The sequence below is a fragment of the Haliotis rufescens genome, unplaced genomic scaffold (genome assembly GCF_023055435.1).
Source record: "Haliotis rufescens isolate VD_foot unplaced genomic scaffold, xgHalRufe1.0.p SCAF_3, whole genome shotgun sequence".
NCBI lineage: Eukaryota > Metazoa > Mollusca > Gastropoda > Lepetellida > Haliotidae > Haliotis > Haliotis rufescens.
In genome coordinates this window covers 52,891,512-52,912,869 of record NW_025964001.1, presented here as the reverse complement: position 1 = coordinate 52,912,869, position 21,358 = coordinate 52,891,512, and the positions used below count along the sequence as shown (strand labels likewise).

General features: G+C 41.3%; 1 protein-coding gene across 5 annotated transcripts in view; it reads right to left on the bottom strand.

Annotated features, from left to right (window-relative positions):
• The window catches only part of LOC124141951 (WD repeat-containing protein 64-like), a 79,506-nt gene that overhangs the window by 54,193 nt on the left and 3,955 nt on the right, over window positions 1-21,358 (bottom strand). For all 5 annotated transcript variants that reach the window (XM_046510144.2, XM_046510146.2, XM_046510145.2 and 2 more), the window contains exons 2-3: window positions 9,738-9,868; window positions 7,466-7,571 (exon numbers count right to left, since the gene is read on the bottom strand). In XM_046510144.2, coding sequence (XP_046366100.2) covers window positions 7,466-7,571; window positions 9,738-9,868 — 237 coding nt within the window. The remainder of the gene's footprint in view (window positions 1-7,465; window positions 7,572-9,737; window positions 9,869-21,358) is intronic.

The following is a 21,358-nucleotide window of genomic DNA, read 5'->3' as shown; positions in this document are numbered from 1 at the left end:
CATTGATGGAGGTTGAAGTTGGTGCATAAATTTCAGTTCGACTTCACAGGACATTTTTATGCGACAACGATAACAAGCAGAGGTCGAATACTGAAAACAACATGAAGGATCCGGAGACCGGACAATGGGTTCGCCACAACCGCAACTCGACATGTCACAGTTGGACACAATTTATCGGTGGTTTACAGTGTCTGAATATTGTCCGGTAATAGGGTAGGATAAAAGTTAAATGGATTTGGTTAACTCCTGCTCTTATAGAAATTTATTCAAAGCATTTTTGTTTTTAGTGACTACTGCTGGTATGGGAGCCTGTGTGTTTTAAATAAATCAAAATGACATCAATTTAAAATAAAGCAAGCACAAATTTATGTGACTAATTTCAAAACATCGGTGATATTTATTTATGAGCAGCAAGTTGTCAAAAAGGCGCGTAAGATACTATATGACAGTCGTCACATACTTCATTCCGAATATAATATTCTACGTTCTGGTCGCCGACTGCGAACACCGATGCTGAAAACAAACACGGCCCAGAAATCATACATTCCAGCCATTATTGGTCTGTTAAATGACTTTCTGTTTAATACTTCTTAACAGTTCGCTGTATACAAATCCTATCCTGCCAGTGTCCCTTTTATTAAAGTTTACTGTTGCTGTGATGTAGATATAATATTCCAATATGGCATGCCATGTCATAACTGAAATCCTGGCCAAAGCGGTGCGTTTCTAACCTCCCTCACTCACTCACTAAAATTCTATGGTATGGTGCTGTCAGGCCAAAGACTCCAATTATACATGTACAATAATTATTTACAAAACGGAAGCACACAAAGGTAATAATCAGGTCACGCCTCTCTTAAAACAATCGGTGTTCACGACGTATCTTTACTCACTGAAGTCTTTGGAAACGGCGTATAAATACAATGCTGGAGTGAACCGCCCCATTTATCATCGTGTCAAATGATTTGTAGACATGTTTGTTTACAGGACACGAGTTTATCAGATTGTGTTATCGCATTGATAAAACAATTATATTCGATTTTTTTATAAATAGCACAACTATTGCAGTCACGTGACAAACACAGCTTCCATGACATAGCATGGTCAGAGTTTGCGGACGTTCGGTTCGGCTTTGTCCAATAGGACCTCGGTCAGCATTGGTGGGAGTCCATATTAGAACTGGTTTCGTGCACGTGACTATCACATTACTTAGCAGACATTGGAATGTCATCCTATTGTTTGGCCCTATGAATTTCCTAAGGTAACTCCGAGATCACTAGATATTGTTAACTTAAGTGAAGGTCTTCATTTCACTAGTGAATCTTGTGATTGTCAAAGATCATGACTTGAATTAGAAAATAGCAGTGAAGCCGTTTCACGTGTTTCATAATTAGATATATGCATACAACTTGTGACATAAAGTACCTTTGAACAAACATAACAGTAATATTTTAGCTGTTGGTGGCATTAGGGTGAGTGAGTGAGTTGGGTTTTACGCCGCTTTTAACAGTATTCCAGTTATATCATGGCGTGTCAGCTTAATGTGGGAGGACAGCCCGAAGTGATGCAGGTCTCAGACGTTTACCACTTCGGTAAAACCCACGAGCACAGGTATGGTGCTGACAAACCTAGAAACATAATCGGGGCGAACCGGGAATCGAACCCACAATCATAGGTTTCTGGGGCGCCTTAGACGACTGGGTCACCCGTGGCCCCTGGGGCATTAGGGAGTGACGCTATTTGTGTCACACCACGGAACACGTGGATGGTGCTGATAAATCATGGATCGTCATCCGGAAGAAAACCTCATCCCGAACCAACGATCAGCGGATTATTATTCAGTCAGAGAAAGAGCTTCTCTTAATTAGAGGACTTGTATCAAAATACTTAGCCTAAACATCATCCGCCATGCAGACCATTTGATTAACAATTTGGACTACTATAAATAAATAAATAAATAATTATGTGTATATTTGATTAGCGACAATTCAAGACACATGCTCAGAATTATGGAGTTATATTTCGGCTGGACTAACGAATCACTATGCATAGTCTAATCAAAATGGCGTAACGAAATCGACACCCGGTTCGTAAACAACATTGCAACTGCCGTGCAGATTTCGGTCGACTGCAGCATTTGCAGAGCATGTGTACCGTCAAATGGGCGTCGACAGATATTTTCCAAATCTTTTCATGTTTAAACCAAGGTGCTCAAGTGATTTGAAGCACTTCGCGAAGTACGACCCATTTTTTAGCAATAAAATTATTGATTATAGATCAGATCGTCTTGACTCGGCGTTGCTATTTTGTTTGAAGCAAATGCAAGTGATATGAGAGGTGGACATAGAAAGGACATGACTCATAATAGCCATTGGTACGATCGAGCTTAGAAATTCCAGCCTAGTTCGGCAAGGGTGGAAACTGGACAGCGTGGCATGTTGCTTATATTATCAATCAATGGTTTGTCTTGTCAACAATGTTATTATTTACAGGCCGTCGTCAAATAGCTGGAGTACTGCTGTGTGCGGCTTTAAACAACCAACAAGCTAACAAGTCAATATGTGTTTCGTTACTTTATCGCGTCAGTATATATGTACCATATTTAATTTGCATGTGAATATATTTTCATGTTCTTTTCTTTCATTTCACTCTTAGAAACAGCGTCAATCTGTTAAGGTCGTAACACAAACGGGCCATAACTCAAGTTATGCTGACGTAATAAAATCATAACATTAATCCAGTTTGTAAACATTTTTTTCTAATAATGGCACCCGTCATTGTGAATAGGTCAACCACGCCAAGTCACAGGGATCACGTTCATACACACACAACAGCACAGGCAGCAGATTTATTACATCAAGGTGAACCCCTCACCCGTGTAAACACCACAAGCCTTCACATTATGCTGAAGGAGTGTTCTGTCGCCTGTGAGATACTCGACTACAATATTAGCCACTTGAGCAAGATATATGGACGGCGCTTATATGCTTCCTGACGGTGGTGTGGTGGCCTTAGTCAAGCCAATGGGTATTCGGCACCGTTCAGGGTAGAGCGTTAGGACATAAATCACGGGTGGAGATCTTGTTGATACACGGAACCAGGGGAATTGATACCTTGGTAAATAACGGTAATGGCGAATACTTGGGGCTTTAATACAAGTACTTTAAAGTGTGTCTACAATAAAACAAGGTAATTTGATGGCAGTAAATTGTGTTCCCTACAGGTGCATTGTGACATCAACTAAACGTAAAGAAGGTAAACGTTTTCTAACTATTTGGATGACGGATTTCCTAATCTGGAATTTCAAGAATGAATAATAATATAAATTTTTGTTTAAAGTTTTTTCCTTAGGGTCTGTAAACTATACTAAAAAATGGTATGGACAACAAATTCTTTCATATTACTATAGTTAATATTACTATATTTAATCTGTCATATTGACCCGTGAAGATCTGAGGAAGAATGGTCTCCAGCAATCCTTGCTTGCCATAAAAGGCGATTATGCTTGCCGTAAGAGGCGACTAAGAAGACTAACCGCCGTCATATAACTGCTGAGTGCGGCGTTAAACAACAAACAAACACACAAACAAATAATCTGTCATATGAAATGCTCAGGTGATCCTTGAATTATTTTGAGTAGTATATTTTCAGAAAGTAGCAAAACACATCCAACTTGGTTATATGAAGGGAGTACATTTTTAATTATCATTTCAAGCATCACCTTAAACTTTTTATATAGTTTTGGATTATCTTTAACCTTTACAACCATACTTTTACGAGCCCTGTATTTCTTAAACATGAAAATATACCAGTAAATTGATTAATTCATCTAGAAAAGGGGCTTACATTTATGAAGCTAAAGGTTTGGAGTTTTATACTGCAAACCTTGGGGCAGTTGGTTAGCCTAGTGGTTAAAGAGTTCGATCGTTATGCCAAAGGCCCGGTTCGATTCCCAACACGGACATTGTGTCAAGTCCATTTTTGGTTAAACCTTCAAACCTTCAAAAACTTCAAACCTTACCATATTTTTCCAGTATCCAGTCGACTGTCGGTTATATATATGACTGATGGAAGCAGTCATAAAAATAGTTGCTTCTTCAAAAAACGTGTTATTTAGAGAGGCAAATCATCCAGCGGTATGCCTCATCAATAAAACAAAGGTTTGAATTCATACATAGTACATAGTTATCACAATGCAATAACCGCAAACTCCCACTCACAACGTGTTTCATTGCTCAGTGTATCTTGAAACAACCCGTGAAGATCCGGGTTAGAATAGTCTTCAGCAACCCATGCTTGTCGCGAGAGGCCACTAACGGGATCGGGTGGTCAGGGTCGCTGACTTGGTTGATGTATGTCATCGTATCCAAAATGTGTAGATAGATGGTCACGGTGTCAATCACTGGATTGTCTCGTCTGGACACGATTATTGACTGACCGTGCCATATAGCTGGAAAATTGCTGAGTGCGGCGTTGAACAACAAAGAAAGAAAGAAGTATCTTGAAACAAATATATCCCTGACAATTATTGTTATATCTCATAAAAATGTCGATATATAGTGATTTGAACCTGGGGACACAGGGTGGTCCAGTGGCTTGAAACGCCGCTATTCACTGTACAGAGTTATAGCCCTTAGTCGTGCCTAGATCCGCTGATGGTAGGTTCGAATCCAAGGTTTGCCCTGAATGTAATAATTGATATGACAGCAGCATACCGTGCTAGTGTGTTTGAACAAAGTAGATACCACACACGAGCTGCATCCCGTTTGTCTGCAACCAATGCTAATTTGATCCGTATGGGCCTGTCAAAATGAAATTTCTTTATTTCGTTTTTTCAACATAAATTTAAAAAAACTTTGAGGCAATATTGACGCTTCTGAAATTCTCAAATGAATTATTTTAAAGAAAAACACGCTCTCATTCAAATAGTTCCTCTCCTCTCAATCACTCTGTTGGGCTTGGACAGACTTCTTTATGTCCTGCTAAATAGCCAAGCCCAGCATGACAAATAACTTGGGCGTCAAAGTTCAGCCATGCTAACATTCGCAGCTCTTGATGAAGGAGCTGCTGCTCTGACAATTTGTTGGCTAACAGAATTAAACATACACAATTAAAATGTCAAAGGTCTTCAGCGCTGTTATAATCAGAAAATAAGACATCCGGTAATTCACACGATTGCTTCTAGACGGAGCCAGAGCCCTCGTAATGTCAGCCCCCTGGCACCCCAGACGACGCGAGCAATTGTAGGGGCGTCCCAAGGGGGGACAACTCCGCTAAGCTGCTAGACAAATGTAAGTGCACGTGCAGACACGCGCAAAACCTATTTGTCAAGCGAAGCCAGATGTCTCGGACAAGAAAGTGTCGAAGGAAATACCCATGGGCCGGAACTAATCGCCATCTCGTATTGGACATCACGCCGAGAGGGGTAATAGCCTTGGCACAGGGAACTGTAATAGCTGCTTAATGCGCAGACTCGAGAAAATGGCGACCAGGCCTCCTAACTCGGCCCTGAAGGGAGCATTCATTGTTCATTTATGTCACAGCAAGGGTCGGCGAGGGCGCTTGCAATATTAAAGGCACCATTATAAATCCATTTAGAATTATTGATATTTCATGCTTGAGTGGCTCCAAATCAAGCTATAGATGGCAGTTTGAGGAAGACTTAATCCACTTTCTACCAGACTTGATTTGTTAGGCAATCGGGGCTGATTGTTTCAGTTATCATAATCATAATGCGAGGTAATTGAGTGATGTCCTGGGACAGGGGCGTCGCACACACAACTGCGCCTCACAGAACACAATGTGTTTTGCCACTCTGACTGGGCGCTTGCGTCACGCCACTCAATGCAAGGTCCCCTGGCTCCGTCGGAACGTCTAACGTTGATGTTAAGGCATTATGCAGTTCATTCAGTCGAACATGGGACCTCATGGGGCCCACTGGGATAATTTCAGAAATAATTAATCATACTCCAGTTAAAAATGTTTGAGTGCTGTTAGTTTTCCCTTGTGCATAAAGCACAGGACCGTGTTCCTATCGGGACTCTAATTAGGGATAACGCGGTACTAATGTGGCTGTTGTTTTATAACGCAGCTAAGTACTTTCTATATATAACAGTTGACACTTTGAGATAGTCATCGAGTTATTCCAAAAGGCTGGAAGACCTCAAGTAACACGTGGCCCTAAATACGTCACAATGGAATTCCGTTTATGTACACCCGGTACAACATTTTGATTGAACATATCTCGTAAAATAAACAATACACCTTTAAAGGAAATTTTGCGAGTTGAGATTTCTATAAAAAAAAACATCGATCTAAAAAAGCAATCTATCAAATCAGTTTTTAACTGCATAATGCTATCGATGTAAAGGTATGTAGTATATGTAGCGACCTATAGAAAGAAGTTTGTTCCATGTTATAACTGTCCGTAAATGGTTTCGAATTTAACTACCCTACATGCCGACCGTTGTATTAATCTTTCACTTTTAACAGTATTCAGTTATAACATGGCGTGTCAGCTTGATGTTAGAGAAGCACCCATAGTGATACAGGTCCTAGGCGATGAATGGTATGGTGCTGACAAACCAAGATACAATACTAAGACGAATCTGGAGTTAAACCAAACGATCATCGGAGTCTGCATTACTAAGGGAAGCAACTCTGACTCTTGATTGGGGCGCCTTTGAGGACTGCGATACTCGTGACCCCAGTCCTTTCGACTCCATCCATTGTCTAGTGATCAGAGCGTTTACCCGGGGAGCGTAAGATCGGTTGTATGTTCCCCGGTCGCGTCATACCAAAAGACGTTAAAAGAAGGATGGTACTTGTTATTGCCTTGTCCGACGATCGACTTTAGGGCATAAAACTGGCAAAGGTCAAGACTAGAACAAGCTGATTTTCCCATGGCTGTGACGTTATTCACATGCAAGAGACATAGTCTATGACGTCTATTTGACGTCAACAAATGACGTGTACTTAACGCCAACAGTGCAATAGGGCATGTGGAAACATTACTACGGCTGTACAGTGTGGTCTTCATTAACTCGCTTATCTCGATGCTTCGAGGAACATTGAATGAATGAATGAACGAATGAATGGTATTAGCCTATTGTCTTTACCAAGCAGGGTTGGTGAGGTAGCCTAGTGGTTAAAGCGTTCGCTCGTCACACCGAAGACCCGGATTCGAATCGTCACATGGGTACAATGTGTGAAGCCAATTTCTGGTGTCCCCCGCCGTGATATTGCTGGAGTATTGCTAAAAGCGGCGTAAAATCATACTCACTCTCTCACATTGCCGAGCCACAAATGATCCTTTATTCTAAGTTTGGAGTAGAATATTCTGTACGCCACCCACAGTAATGTTAGGGGCTAAAAATAAGAATGGCACCTGGTGAAAATTCAGAAAGAAACACTCAATCTTAAAAGACTAATTTAGATTGAAAAAATGGGTTAAATATGCGCGTACCTGCAGCCTCTCCTATCCGCCTCCTCTTCGACACCATGAAGACGCTGACCTCCTCCCCGACCGTCATCTCCTCCTCCTCCGCCGCAGACTGGAAGTACCCGAACAGCTGGGGGACAAACGCAACGTTTAGAGTTAAGAATACATTGGGTTTAAAGTGCACTCGGAGCAGCACCTCGATTTCCGAATCTCGTAAACGAGATTCTCTATCCACGAGATCACAGAGGCGATCACAAAACTAAGAACATATTGTTATAGAAATCTCGGGAAGAGACATCCAGCAAAGGAACCTGTGCTCCGTTTCACGAACGCTACGAATGTCGTAATTCCCATACTTTAACGTAGACGTACGACGATCGTAGTGCTACGACTGCTTCGGGGATGCCCTGTTCCTCAGACATATTCAGTTCTCTACCACAGTTAAACGTGTTCTGAGCTGTTGTTTTGCGCCAGTGGTGAAAGAAGAACCCATGTATATGGATTGCCTGATTTACGAACTTGAATGTGCATGTTCATTTACGCTTTAGTCTGGACAATCAGGTGTTTAATACAATGAGCAGCTTCAGCGTCGGGGGCACGGGTGGCCCAGTCGTCTAAAGGCGCCGCGATTCGCTGTGCAGAGTTGCGTCCCTTGGGCACTCCAGAAACCTATGATTGTTGGTTCGAACCCCGGTTCGCCCCGATTATGTTTCTAGGTTTGTCAGCACCATACCCGTGCTCGTGGGTTTCACCGAAGTGCTAAACGTCTGAGACCTGCATCACACATGGTTAAAACGTACTAGAAAGACCCTGGTTCGATTCCCCACATGGATACAAAGTGTGAAACCCATTTCTGGCGTTCCCTATCGTGATGTCGCTGGAATATTGCTAAAAGCGGCGTGAAACCACACTCCCTCGCTGTACGTGCATCACGATGCTCGATACGCATATCGTATCGTGAAGACACACATTGTATCGTGAAGACACACATTGTATCGTGAAGACACACATTGTATCGCATCCGTAATGTATGTAAACGCGCGACAAAAAGCATAAATATGTACAGCTAAATTTTTCCAACGATATGCACACGGGTTTTGAAACCGTTGTTTACTCAATTACTCAATGTACTCAAGTTTACTAAATACGTGTACATGTGTGTTTGAGGATTTCTCTCTTGTGATATTCTTAACTAAGCTTAACTCTTTACTAAACTCCTAACATGAAAGGTGTTTGTTTTATGTATCGTATTGTGCACCTTATCGCGTCCTTACAGTCAAGATATGTATCGCACCGCTACAAAGGGTATTGTTACAATGCTAAGTATTGTTGAAAATGTCACAATGAAGTATATCAACATTTGTCAACTGTGATACAATCTATGCTTTTGCCGCACTGGTTCCACATGGTAGTCGCTTAGAATGATGAACTGAAAATACCGTTTTACCTTATTAGTCTCCGTTATTCCTGTCATTGATGATTAAAGACGCTAGATATATCTAAAGAATATACGTTATTATCTCTTGTATGAGAACTTAAAAGTTGAAACAGTATCACCGCCATAACTTGAATGTCAGTTTTATGGTTATTTTGGTTAAAGTTTATGGTTAAAGTGTGTTTGTTTATTTGTTAGTTAGTTGTTTAACGCTCAGCTATGTGACGGCGGTCTGTAAATAATCGAGTCTGGACCAGACAATCAAGTGATTGGCATCATGAGGAATGATCCACGCAATTGGGATACGATGACGTGCAAAAGCTGAGTCAGCGATACTGACCACCCGACCAATTACGGTCGATTGCAGGATTTGCAAAGCATATGTACCGCCGACTCGGCATCAGTAAATAGTTTCCAAATCTTTTCATATTTGTGATCAAGGTGCTCATGTGCTTTGATGCACTTCTGATTATCACAGCCATTTTGTTTGAAGCAAATGCAAGTGGTATGAGAGGTGGAATCTGATTGATCAACAGAAGGGACATAGACGGGACATAACTCGTTATCGCCACTGGCCCAGAAATTCCAGCCTAGTTCGGCAAGGACTGAAACTGAGCTTTTAAGTCAGTTAGTCTCCTTGCATCAGGAAGATGCGGATATCCTGGCGCATGCTCAGTAGTGTGCCTGGTCCTAATACGATAACGTGCAGGTACAAACATAATTATCTCCCTTGTGTATATATGAAATAACGGAATCAATAGCGAATCCAGGTTGTACGGGACAAGAGGCTGAATATTGCTGGTCTGTGACATTTATCAACAAGCTCAGTCTCTCTCCTGAACAGAAGAATGTTTCACTTACCTCGCTCCAGTCAACCTTGGCATCAGGGTTTGTGGAGATCTTCCTGTAGACAGCTTTCAAATCTTGGTTCTTGATATCAGACCCGAATAATTCTCTGATCTTCTCGCAGAACTGATCATACCTCAGATTCTCTACAACATACAGCAGGCAGTGAGTCGTGTGTTCTTTACAGATAATTATAAACGATAGCCCGACAATATGTGGCTAGTAACATTTCCAAAGGATGGGTTGAATTTCTAATGATGCAATAGAACAGTCACACCACGCTGTCTGATTCTTCTCATTAGTCGCGACTAAACGCGTGTACACATTAGTTTAGTTCCCATTAGAGTACACGATACACATAAACTGCCGGCCAAAAGAAAGTACATTTATACACTTGAAAATTGGAATAGCCTAAAATATGACTAGCGTTATCAAACCGTTACAAGGCTGAAAACAGTTGAGGTTAACACTGCAAAGTTAAGGTTCAAACCACAACTTTGATACTCGTATCAAATACATCAATAACGAATAACCATTTCTTGTTTGTTTCATTTCTGCCACATTCCAAACATGGGTGCATACTTTTTTGCAGTTTATATGCATAGTATAAATTATATACTATGTACAAAATATATATACATACTGAAACAGTTTATCTAAAATCGGCCTACATCATCCTTTTGACTAAATTTCAATTCTGTCATGATAATCAAGGATGATCTGAAGAAGAACTCGCTATAAATATTTATTGGGCAACGTCTTTTGGCGCGCGAGTCCTCCTTATCTTTAATCGACATTTTAATGGGCTAGGCATTACACAGATCAATATATCAGTATTTGTAGCACGTTATGCTAGGTCTATAGAATTATACCTTTTTCGGTACCAAGATAATCTGTGGAAATTCCGCGTGAAAAAAGGTCTCCAGCAACCTGTCCTGGTCGTACGAGGTGACTTAAGTGTCCGTGTGGTCAGGCTCGCTGACTTAAGTGTCCGTGTGGCCAGGCTCGCTGACTTAAGTGGCCGTGTAGTCAGACTCGCTGACTTAAGTGGCCGTGTGGTCAGGCTCGCTGACTTAAGCAGCCGTGTGGTGAGGCTCGGTGACCTGGTTGCTGCGGTGTCATCGTACCCCGGCGGCGTGAATAATTGTTCATAATTACGATCTCTGGTTAATATATTGCTGAATGTCGTGTTAAACAACAAACACACAAACCAGAAGAAAACAAATATAATAAGATACTCACTCGAATGGAGTGATTGTAATACAAAAAATCTTTATAAATTATATATATTTTCGAGTTTTGAACAAGAAACAGCAACCCGTAGTACACAACCGTGACGTCGTTTCCACCTGCCAAGTCGTCGCTGAAAGCCCTTTTGTTCGTGGCGCTGATAAAGAGTACAATTCTTAGCTCAGGGAAACTTAAGAGGCGCATGGTAATTGTAGTCATTACAAACTTGATAAAAACCATAGTCAAATGTCTCCCTCGTCAGGGGGAACATAATTATGTCATAAACATGTCGAACACAGGCGCTTCTGTCGAGCGAACAGTTTATTTAACGCCCCCTTTCAAACTATAAAATCGGCATTAGGAGAAGCATGATTGAGACTCTGCCAGGAGACTTGGTAATCGACTTAGTGCTCGTTTCGGCGGTTCCTAGTTTTCGCTGACAATGGATATATTATAATCTGCTTTCCCGGGAGTTTCCTTACTGTGCCGGCTTTACTAAAAGAAAGTGACAAGTCCATGTTAAGACTCTCGCTGAAGTGACGAAACCGATTTGGTTGGGATTTTAATTTGATTTACATTGAAACAGATATGATATCTGAATCCCCCGGGCCTCTAGCACTCCAGTGCTTGTCGGGGGGATGTGAGACGTTGATTATAATATAATGTTTTACTGGCCCGGTTCGATTATTTACAGGTCGCGTGAAATAGCTGGAATATTGGTGACGTTGGCGTTAAACAACATTCAATCATTCATCCTTCGAGTTAAACACACACACACACACACACACACACACACACACACACACACACACACACACACACACACACATATATATATATATATATATATATATATATTAATGAAGACAATTTTGATTTGTTTATTCATTGGTAGATTGTTTTAGTTAACACCCATTTATATAAAGCTGGGCATCACCCCATATACCCGTAATAAAACATGCTGTATCCGTGCTTGTACCACCATACCATAGCTTGTGAGTGTGACCTATCTACAGACAGACAGACAGACAGACAGACAGACATATCTACAGACAGACATGCATATCCACAGAAAGACAGACATATCTACAGGCAGACATATCTACAGGCAGACATATCTACAGACAGACATATCTACAGGCAGACATATCTACAGGCAGACATATCTACAGGCAGACATATCTACAGACAGACAGGTATATCTACAGACAGACATATCTACAGGCAGACATATCTACAGGCAGACATATCTACAGGCAGACATATCTACAGGCAGACATATCTACAGACAGACAGGTATATCTACAGACAGACATATCTACAGGCAGACATATCTACAGGCAGACATATCTACAGACAGGTATATCTACAGACAGACATATCTACAGGCAGACATATCTACAGACAGGCATATCTACAGGCAGACATATCTACAGGCAGACATATCTACAGGCAGACATATCTACAGACAGACAGGTATATCTACAGACAGACATATCTACAGGCAGACATAGCTACAGGCAGACATATCTACAGGCAGACATATCTACAGACAGACAGGCATATCTACAGACAGACAGGCATATCCACAGAAAGACAGACATATCTACAGAAAGACAGACATATCTACAGACAGACATATCTACAGACAGACATGCATATCCACAGAAAGACAGACATATCTACAGACAGACATGCATATCTACAGAAAGACAGACATATCTACAGACAGACATGCATATCCACAGAAAGACAGACATATCTACAGACAGACATATCTACAGACAGACATGCATATCCACAGAAAGACAGACATATCTACAGGCAGACATATCTACAGGCAGACATATCTACAGACAGACATATCTACAGGCAGACATATCTACAGGCAGACATATCTACAGACAGACATATCTACAGACAGACATATCTACAGGCAGACAGGCATATCTACAGACAGACATATCTACAGGCAGACATATCTACAGACAGACATATCTACAGGCAGACATATCTACAGACAGACAGGCATATCTACAGACAGACAGACATATCTACAGGCAGACATATCTACAGACAGACAGGCATATCTACAGACAGACAGACATATCTACAGGCAGACATATCTACAGGCAGACATATCTACAGACAGACAGGCATATCTACAGACAGACAGACATATCTACAGGCAGACATATCTACAGAAAGACAGACATATCTACAGGCAGACAGACATATCTACAGACAGACAGGCATATCTACAGACAGACATATCTACAGGCAGACATATCTACAGGCAGACAGGCATATCTACAGACAGACAGGCATATCTACAGACAGACAGACATATCTACAGGCAGACATATCTACAGGCAGACATATCTACAGACAGACAGGCATATCCACAGAAAGACAGACATATCTACAGGCAGACAGACATATCTACAGACAGACAGGCATATCTACAGACAGACATATCTACAGGCAGACATATCTACAGGCAGACATATCTACAGGCAGACATATCTACAGACAGACATATCTACAGACAGACAGACATATCTACAGGCAGACATATCTACAGACAGACAGGTATATCTACAGACAGACAGACATATCTACAGGCAGACATATCTACAGGCAGACATATCTACAGACAGACAGGCATATCTACAGACAGACAGACATATCTACAGGCAGACATATCTACGGACAGACAGGCATATCTACAGACAGACAGACATATCTACAGGCAGACATATCTACAGGCAGACATATCTACAGACAGACAGGCATATCTACAGACAGACAGACATATCTACAGGCAGACATATCTACAGAAAGACAGACATATCTACAGGCAGACAGACATATCTACAGACAGACAGGCATATCTACAGACAGACATATCTACAGGCAGACATATCTACAGGCAGACAGGCATATCTACAGACAGACAGGCATATCTACAGACAGACAGACATATCTACAGGCAGACATATCTACAGAGAGACAGGCATATCCACAGAAAGACAGACATATCTACAGGCAGACAGACATATCTACAGACAGACAGGCATATCTACAGACAGACATATCTACAGGCAGACATATCTACAGGCAGACATATCTACAGGCAGACATATCTACAGACAGACATATCTACAGACAGACATATCTACAGACAGACATATCTACAGGCAGACATATCTACAGACAGACAGGCATATCTACAGACAGACAGACATATCTACAGACAGACATATCTACAGGCAGACATATCTACAGACAGACAGGCATATCTACAGACAGACAGACATATCTACAGGCAGACATATCTACAGAAAGACAGACATATCTACAGGCAGACAGACATATCTACAGACAGACAGGCATATCTACAGACAGACAGACATATCTACAGGCAGACAGACATATCTACAGACAGACAGACATATCTACAGGCAGACATGTCTACAGGCAGACAGGCATATCTACAGACAGACAGGCATATCTACAGACAGACAGACATATCTACAGGCAGACATATCTACAGGCAGACATATCTACAGACAGACAGGCATATCCACAGAAAGACAGACATATCTACAGGCAGACAGACATATCTACAGGCAGACATATCTACAGGCAGACATATCTACAGACAGACATATCTACAGACAGACATATCTACAGACAGACATATCTACAGGCAGACATATCTACAGACAGACAGGCATATCTACAGACAGACATATCTACAGACAGACATATCTACAGGCAGACATATCTACAGACAGACATATCTACAGGCAGACATATCTACAGACAGACAGACATATCTACAGACACACATACATATCTACAGACAGACATATCTACAGACAGACATATCTACAGACAGACATATCTACAGGCAGACATATGTACAGGCAGACATATCTACAGACAGACATATCTACAGACAGACATATCTACAGACAGACATATCTACAGACAGACATATCTACAGACAGACATATCTACAGGCAGACATATCTACAGACAGCCAGGCATATCTACAGACAGACATATCTACAGAGAGACATATCTACAGGCAGACATATCTACATGCAGACATATCTACAGGCAGACATATCTACAGACAGACAGACATATCTACAGGCAGACATCTTTAGAGAGACAGGCATATCTACAGAAAGACAGACATATCTACAGACACACATACATATCTACAGACATACAGGCATATCTACAGAAATACAGGTATATCTACAGAAAGAAAGACATATCTACAGACAGACAGACATATCTACAGGCAGACACACATATCTACAGGCAGACATATCTACAGACAGACAGACATATCTACAGGCAGACATATCTACAGGCAGACATATCTACAGGCAGACATATCTACAGGCAGACATATCTACAGACAGACAGACATATCTACAGACAGACATATCTACAGACAGACATATCTACAGGCACACATATCTACAGGCAGACATATCTACAGACAGACAGACATATCTACAGACAGACATATCTACAGACAGACATATCTACAGGCAGACATATCTACAGGCAGACATATCTACAGACAGACATATCTACAGGCAGACATATCTACAGGCAGACAGACATATCTACAGGCAGACATATCTACAGACAGACAGACATATCTACAGGCAGACAGACATATCTACAGACAGACATATCTACAGGCAGACATATCTACAGGCAGACATATCTACAGACAGACATATCTACAGGCAGACATATCTACAGACAGACAGACATATCTACAGGCAGACATATCTACAGACAGACATATCTACAGACAGACATATCTACAGGCAGACATATCTACAGGCAGACAGGCATATCTACAGACAGACATATCTACAGGCAGACAGACATATCTACAGGCAGACATATCTACAGACAGACAGACATATCTACAGGCAGACATATCTACAGGCAGACATATCTACAGACAGACATATCTACAGACAGACAGACATATCTACAGGCAGACATATCTACAGGCAGACATATCTACAGGCAGACATATCTACAGACAGACATATCTACAGACAGACATATCTACAGGCAGACATATCTACAGACAGACATATCTACAGGCAGACATATCTACAGGCAGACATATCTACAGACAGACATATCTACAGGCAGACATATCTACAGACAGACATATCTACAGGCAGACATATCTACAGGCAGACATATCTACAGACAGACATATCTACAGACAAAAAGGCATATCTACAGACAGACATATCTACAGACAGACATATCTACAGACAGACAGGCATATCTACAGGCAGACATATCTACAGGCAGACATATCTACAGGCAGACATATCTACAGACAGACATATCTACAGGCAGACATATCTACAGACAGACATATCTACAGACAGACAGACATATCTACAGGCAGACATATCTACAGGCAGACATATCTACAGGCAGACATATCTACAGACAGACATATCTACAGGCAGACATATCTACAGGCAGACATATCTACAGACAGACATATCTACAGGCAGACATATCTACAGACAGACAGACATATCTACAGACAGACATATCTACAGGCAGACATATCTACAGGCAGACATATCTACAGACAGACATATCTACAGGCAGACAGACATATCTACAGAAATACAGGTATATCTACAGACAGACAGACATATCTACAGGCAGACATATCTACAGGCAGACATATCTACAGACAGACATATCTACAGACAGACAGACATATCTACAGGCAGACATATCTACAGGGAGACATATCTACAGACAGACATATCTACAGGCAGACATATCTACAGACAGACAGACATATCTACAGACAGACATATCTACAGGCAGACATATCTACAGGCAGACATATCTGCAGACAGACATATCTACAGACAGACATATCTACAGACAGACAGACATATCTACAGGCAGACATATCTACAGGCAGACATATCTACAGGCAGACATATCTACAGGCAGACATATCTACAGACAGACATATCTACAGGCAGACATATCTACAGACAGACAGGCATATCTACAGACAGACATATCTACAGACAGACATATCTACAGACAGACATATCTACAGGCAGACATATCTACAGACAGACAGACATATCTACAGGCAGACATATCTACAGGCAGACAACTCTACAGGCAGACATATCTACAGACAGACATATCTACAGGCAGACATATCTACAGACAGACAGACATATCTACAGACAGACATATCTACAGGCAGACTTATCTACAGACAGACATATCTACAGACAGACATATCTACAGGGAGACATATCTACAGGCAGACATATCTACAGGCAGACAGACATATCTACAGAAATACAGGTATATCTACAGACAGACATGCATATCTACAGAAATACAGGTATATCCACAGACAGACATATCTACAGGCAGACATATCTACAGGCAGACATGCATATCCACAGAAAGACATGCATATCTACAGACAGACATATCTACAGACAGACATGCATATCTACAGACAGACATGCATATCTACAGACAGACATGCATATCTACAGAAAGACAGACATATCTACAGAAAGAAAGACATATCTACAGAAAGACAGGCATATCTACAGACAGACAGGCATATCTACAGACAGACAGACATATCTACAGACAGACAGACATATCTACAGACAGACAGACATATCTACAGACAGACAGACATATCTACAGACATACAGGCATATCTACAGAAATACAGGTATATCTACAGAAAGAAAGACATATCTACAGACACACATACATATCTACAGACATACAGGCATATCTACAGAAATACAGGTATATCTACAGAAAGAAAGACATATCTACAGACACACATACATATCTACAGACATACAGGCATATCTACAGAAATACAGGTATATCTACAGAAAGAAAGACATATCTACAGACACACATACATATCTACAGGCATACAGGCATATCTACAGACAGACAGGCATATCTACAGACACACATACATATCTACAGGCATACAGGCATATCTACAGACAGACAGGCATATCTACAGACATACAGGCATATCTACAGAAAGAAAGACATATCTACAGACACACATACATATCTACAGACATACAGGCATATCTACAGAAATACAGGTATATCTACAGAAAGAAAGACATATCTACAGACACACATACATATCTACAGACATACAGGCATATCTACAGAAATACAGGTATATCCACAGAAAGACATGCATATCTACAGACAGACATGCATATCTACAGACAGACATGCATATCTACAGACAGACATGCATATCCACAGAAAGAAAGACATATCTACAGACAGACATGCATATCTACAGACAGACATGCATATCTACAGACAGACATGCATATCCACAGAAATACAGACATATCTACAGACAGACATGCATATTTACAGGAAGACAGACAGATCTATCTACAGACAGACAGACAGACAGACAGACATATAACTAGACAGGCGCACATATACAGATAATGAGGCGTGTTTCGCGCACATTAACCTAGACTGGTGCAGTCTCCGTGTTATTATAGTATGTAAATAAGGTATAAAAACATTAAAGAAGCAAACACACAGAATGCAAAAAAAAAAGGAAAAAATTGAAACATTGTTCCAAAATCTGTTTTCATAATTTCATGCATTCGGAACACCAGGAAAGAGGAAAAAGTATATCTCGGATTTTTCTTATTCTTAAAGTCATATAGAAAACAGAGACTGCATGCAGTCTAGTATCTAACATAAAACTGTTGGTGACCTCTACTGAATATAAATATGCTCCTAGCGTTTATAATATCATAAATATCTATGATCCCGACATGCTCCGACATTTTCCTTTGGTACACCGTAAAATTCAAGCTCGTTGTCACGTGATCTGTAACACAATCGACATGCATAATATACACGACTGGAGGTCCCAGCCCACACCACAAGGGAACACAACAATAAGGTGCTGAACAGCCACGCTGCTTCGAGTGCATGAAATCAGAGATCTATGGTCGTATACAATGAATATATTAAGTACTCCATTGCTTCAAGACGGGTGAGTTTGCGGTAGGCATGACTTACAGACTTTAAAAACTGCAGATTTATTCAGGATCAAACAGTGGAGTATATTAAACAAGGAATGGCGTTTCTTAAACGCCGGGTAAAAAACCCGTCGTTGTGAATTAGGTCAGACGGAACATAATACTCGTACCTAGTGCTGGTGTTCTTTTCTGTGAATAATCAATGGAAGGAGTAATTTCCGTTATATACTGCTCGACGATTGCTAGGGATAGTGATTAAACCCTTTCTGGTGAAGTGGTAGGGTGGCTAGTACATCTTACATGATGGTCTTCAGCAGTGATTGTTGTTTTATTCCAAGAGAAAAGGACCCATGAATCTCCCTATTTTGAGACACAGAAGAATCTGGACTTAAAACACTACTATACACTTCAGTGAGATAATTAGAATATTGTTGTTTCAGAGCCTGTATCAAGGTATGACAGTGAAAGGATCTATGGCATTTCTCATTTAAGGGGTCGGCGGTGGGATAGCCTAGTGGTTAAAGCGTTCGCTCGTCCCCCCTAAAGGCACGGGTTCTATTCCCTACATGGGTACAACGTGCGCAGCCAATTATTGCTGGTCTCCCCCGCCGAGAAATTGCTGGATTATTGCTAAAAGCGGAGTCAAAACCTTACTCACTCACACATTTAGCGATCGGCCGTTTGCTATGAGGTCGGGGATGGGTGGGTGTTCGGAGATGTCTGTTTTTGTTGATTATCAGAATAATGTATTCTAGAAAATAGTGGTAAAATCTGTTATTAAGATAATAAAATTAAACCAAGAAAGATACATTGGATATGCTGGATCTTCTTGCTCGGTGAAAACAAGAACTGATAAAAAATAAATCCTGAGCCCCCCCCCCCCCTCCCGATTACTAATTAACAATGAGAGCTGTAATACGCTACGGCCTCTAAATCCTTCGTAAATGCTGTGTAGTATATGTGTGATCAATTCGTTAATCAATACATTGACAGGGGTTATGTGAGACAGGAAACACTCTCCAGCCAGCACATTGGCGAATTGTTGTCCTGTAAATATGAGCTAACGAGGAATCAATGGATGCGGACAGGTTGGTCTGATGAAGGACAAAGTCGTCCTTGGCAGATCCCGTTCGAAAGTGACCACATGGGGAGAGCGCTGTGTAGCTTGTGCAGCAACGATCTGTTGTTGGATACACCGCGTGGGATACTGTCAGTTGAGATTCGTAAATAGTCGATACCTCATTGAACATGTCTGTTAATTGAGTCGGGTTAACGCCGCTTTGAACAGTATTTCGGTTACGTCACGGTGTCACAGCTCGAAGTGAGGCAGGTCTTAGACGTTTTGCACTTGGCGCAAACCACGAATGTTTGTATGGAGCTGGCGAACCAAGTAACATAATCTGGGATTCGAACCCAGAATCTTAGAATTCCAGCACGCCTAGCTCCGCGAAAGGCATTGTAACGACTGGGCCACCAATGGCTCCATTCGTCACCACTCGCCCCTTTCCGTAACCTACAAGAAGACTCGTCCCCCTATCGATGAATGTTATGTGCGAAAATACGACAAACCAATCAGAATGCGCGTGTGACTTCAAGTTCTTCGTCAAAGAATCCCTCAGAAATATTTTTTGATTTTACATATGCCTTGCATCTAAAAATATACCAAAGACACAGTTAAATGTGTTCAATCATACTGTATAATTTCGCACGTCCCGATGTGGATTAAATTGCATCTGAAATATATATAATATATTGGGAAATGTAAGTGAACCATTACGCAACGAGTTGACAATTGTTTTAGGTATGCCCGTTTGCGCTTAGACGAAACCCGGTCGCAAAAAATGGCCATGAGCGGGGCACGAGTCGCTGTTCGGCTTGTCCCGGAATAGCACGAGTTGGTCACGCTTGTCCCGGAATAACACGAGTTGGTCACGAATGCAATGGCTCTAGGTCTCCGTTTCACAAAGCGATCGTATCTCTAACTCCAATACTTTAACAAAGGTTCACGACAGTCGTAGCGATAAGATAGCCTTCTGGAACGGGATCCCATTTGCTTATATCTTTCGAAGAGGTTGCTTCTCGGCGACAATTTCTAGTACAATAAGAGTGCCATTCGGTGAGTGAGTGAATTTTGTTTTACGTAGCTATATCACGGTGGTTGAAAAACAGTTGAGTCTGAGCCAGGCAAAACAGTGATTGATAGCATGATAAACGACATCCAAGCAGCCAGGGCTAGGTTCAACAAAGCGATCGTAGCGCTAAGTGATCGTAACTCTGATGCTGTAA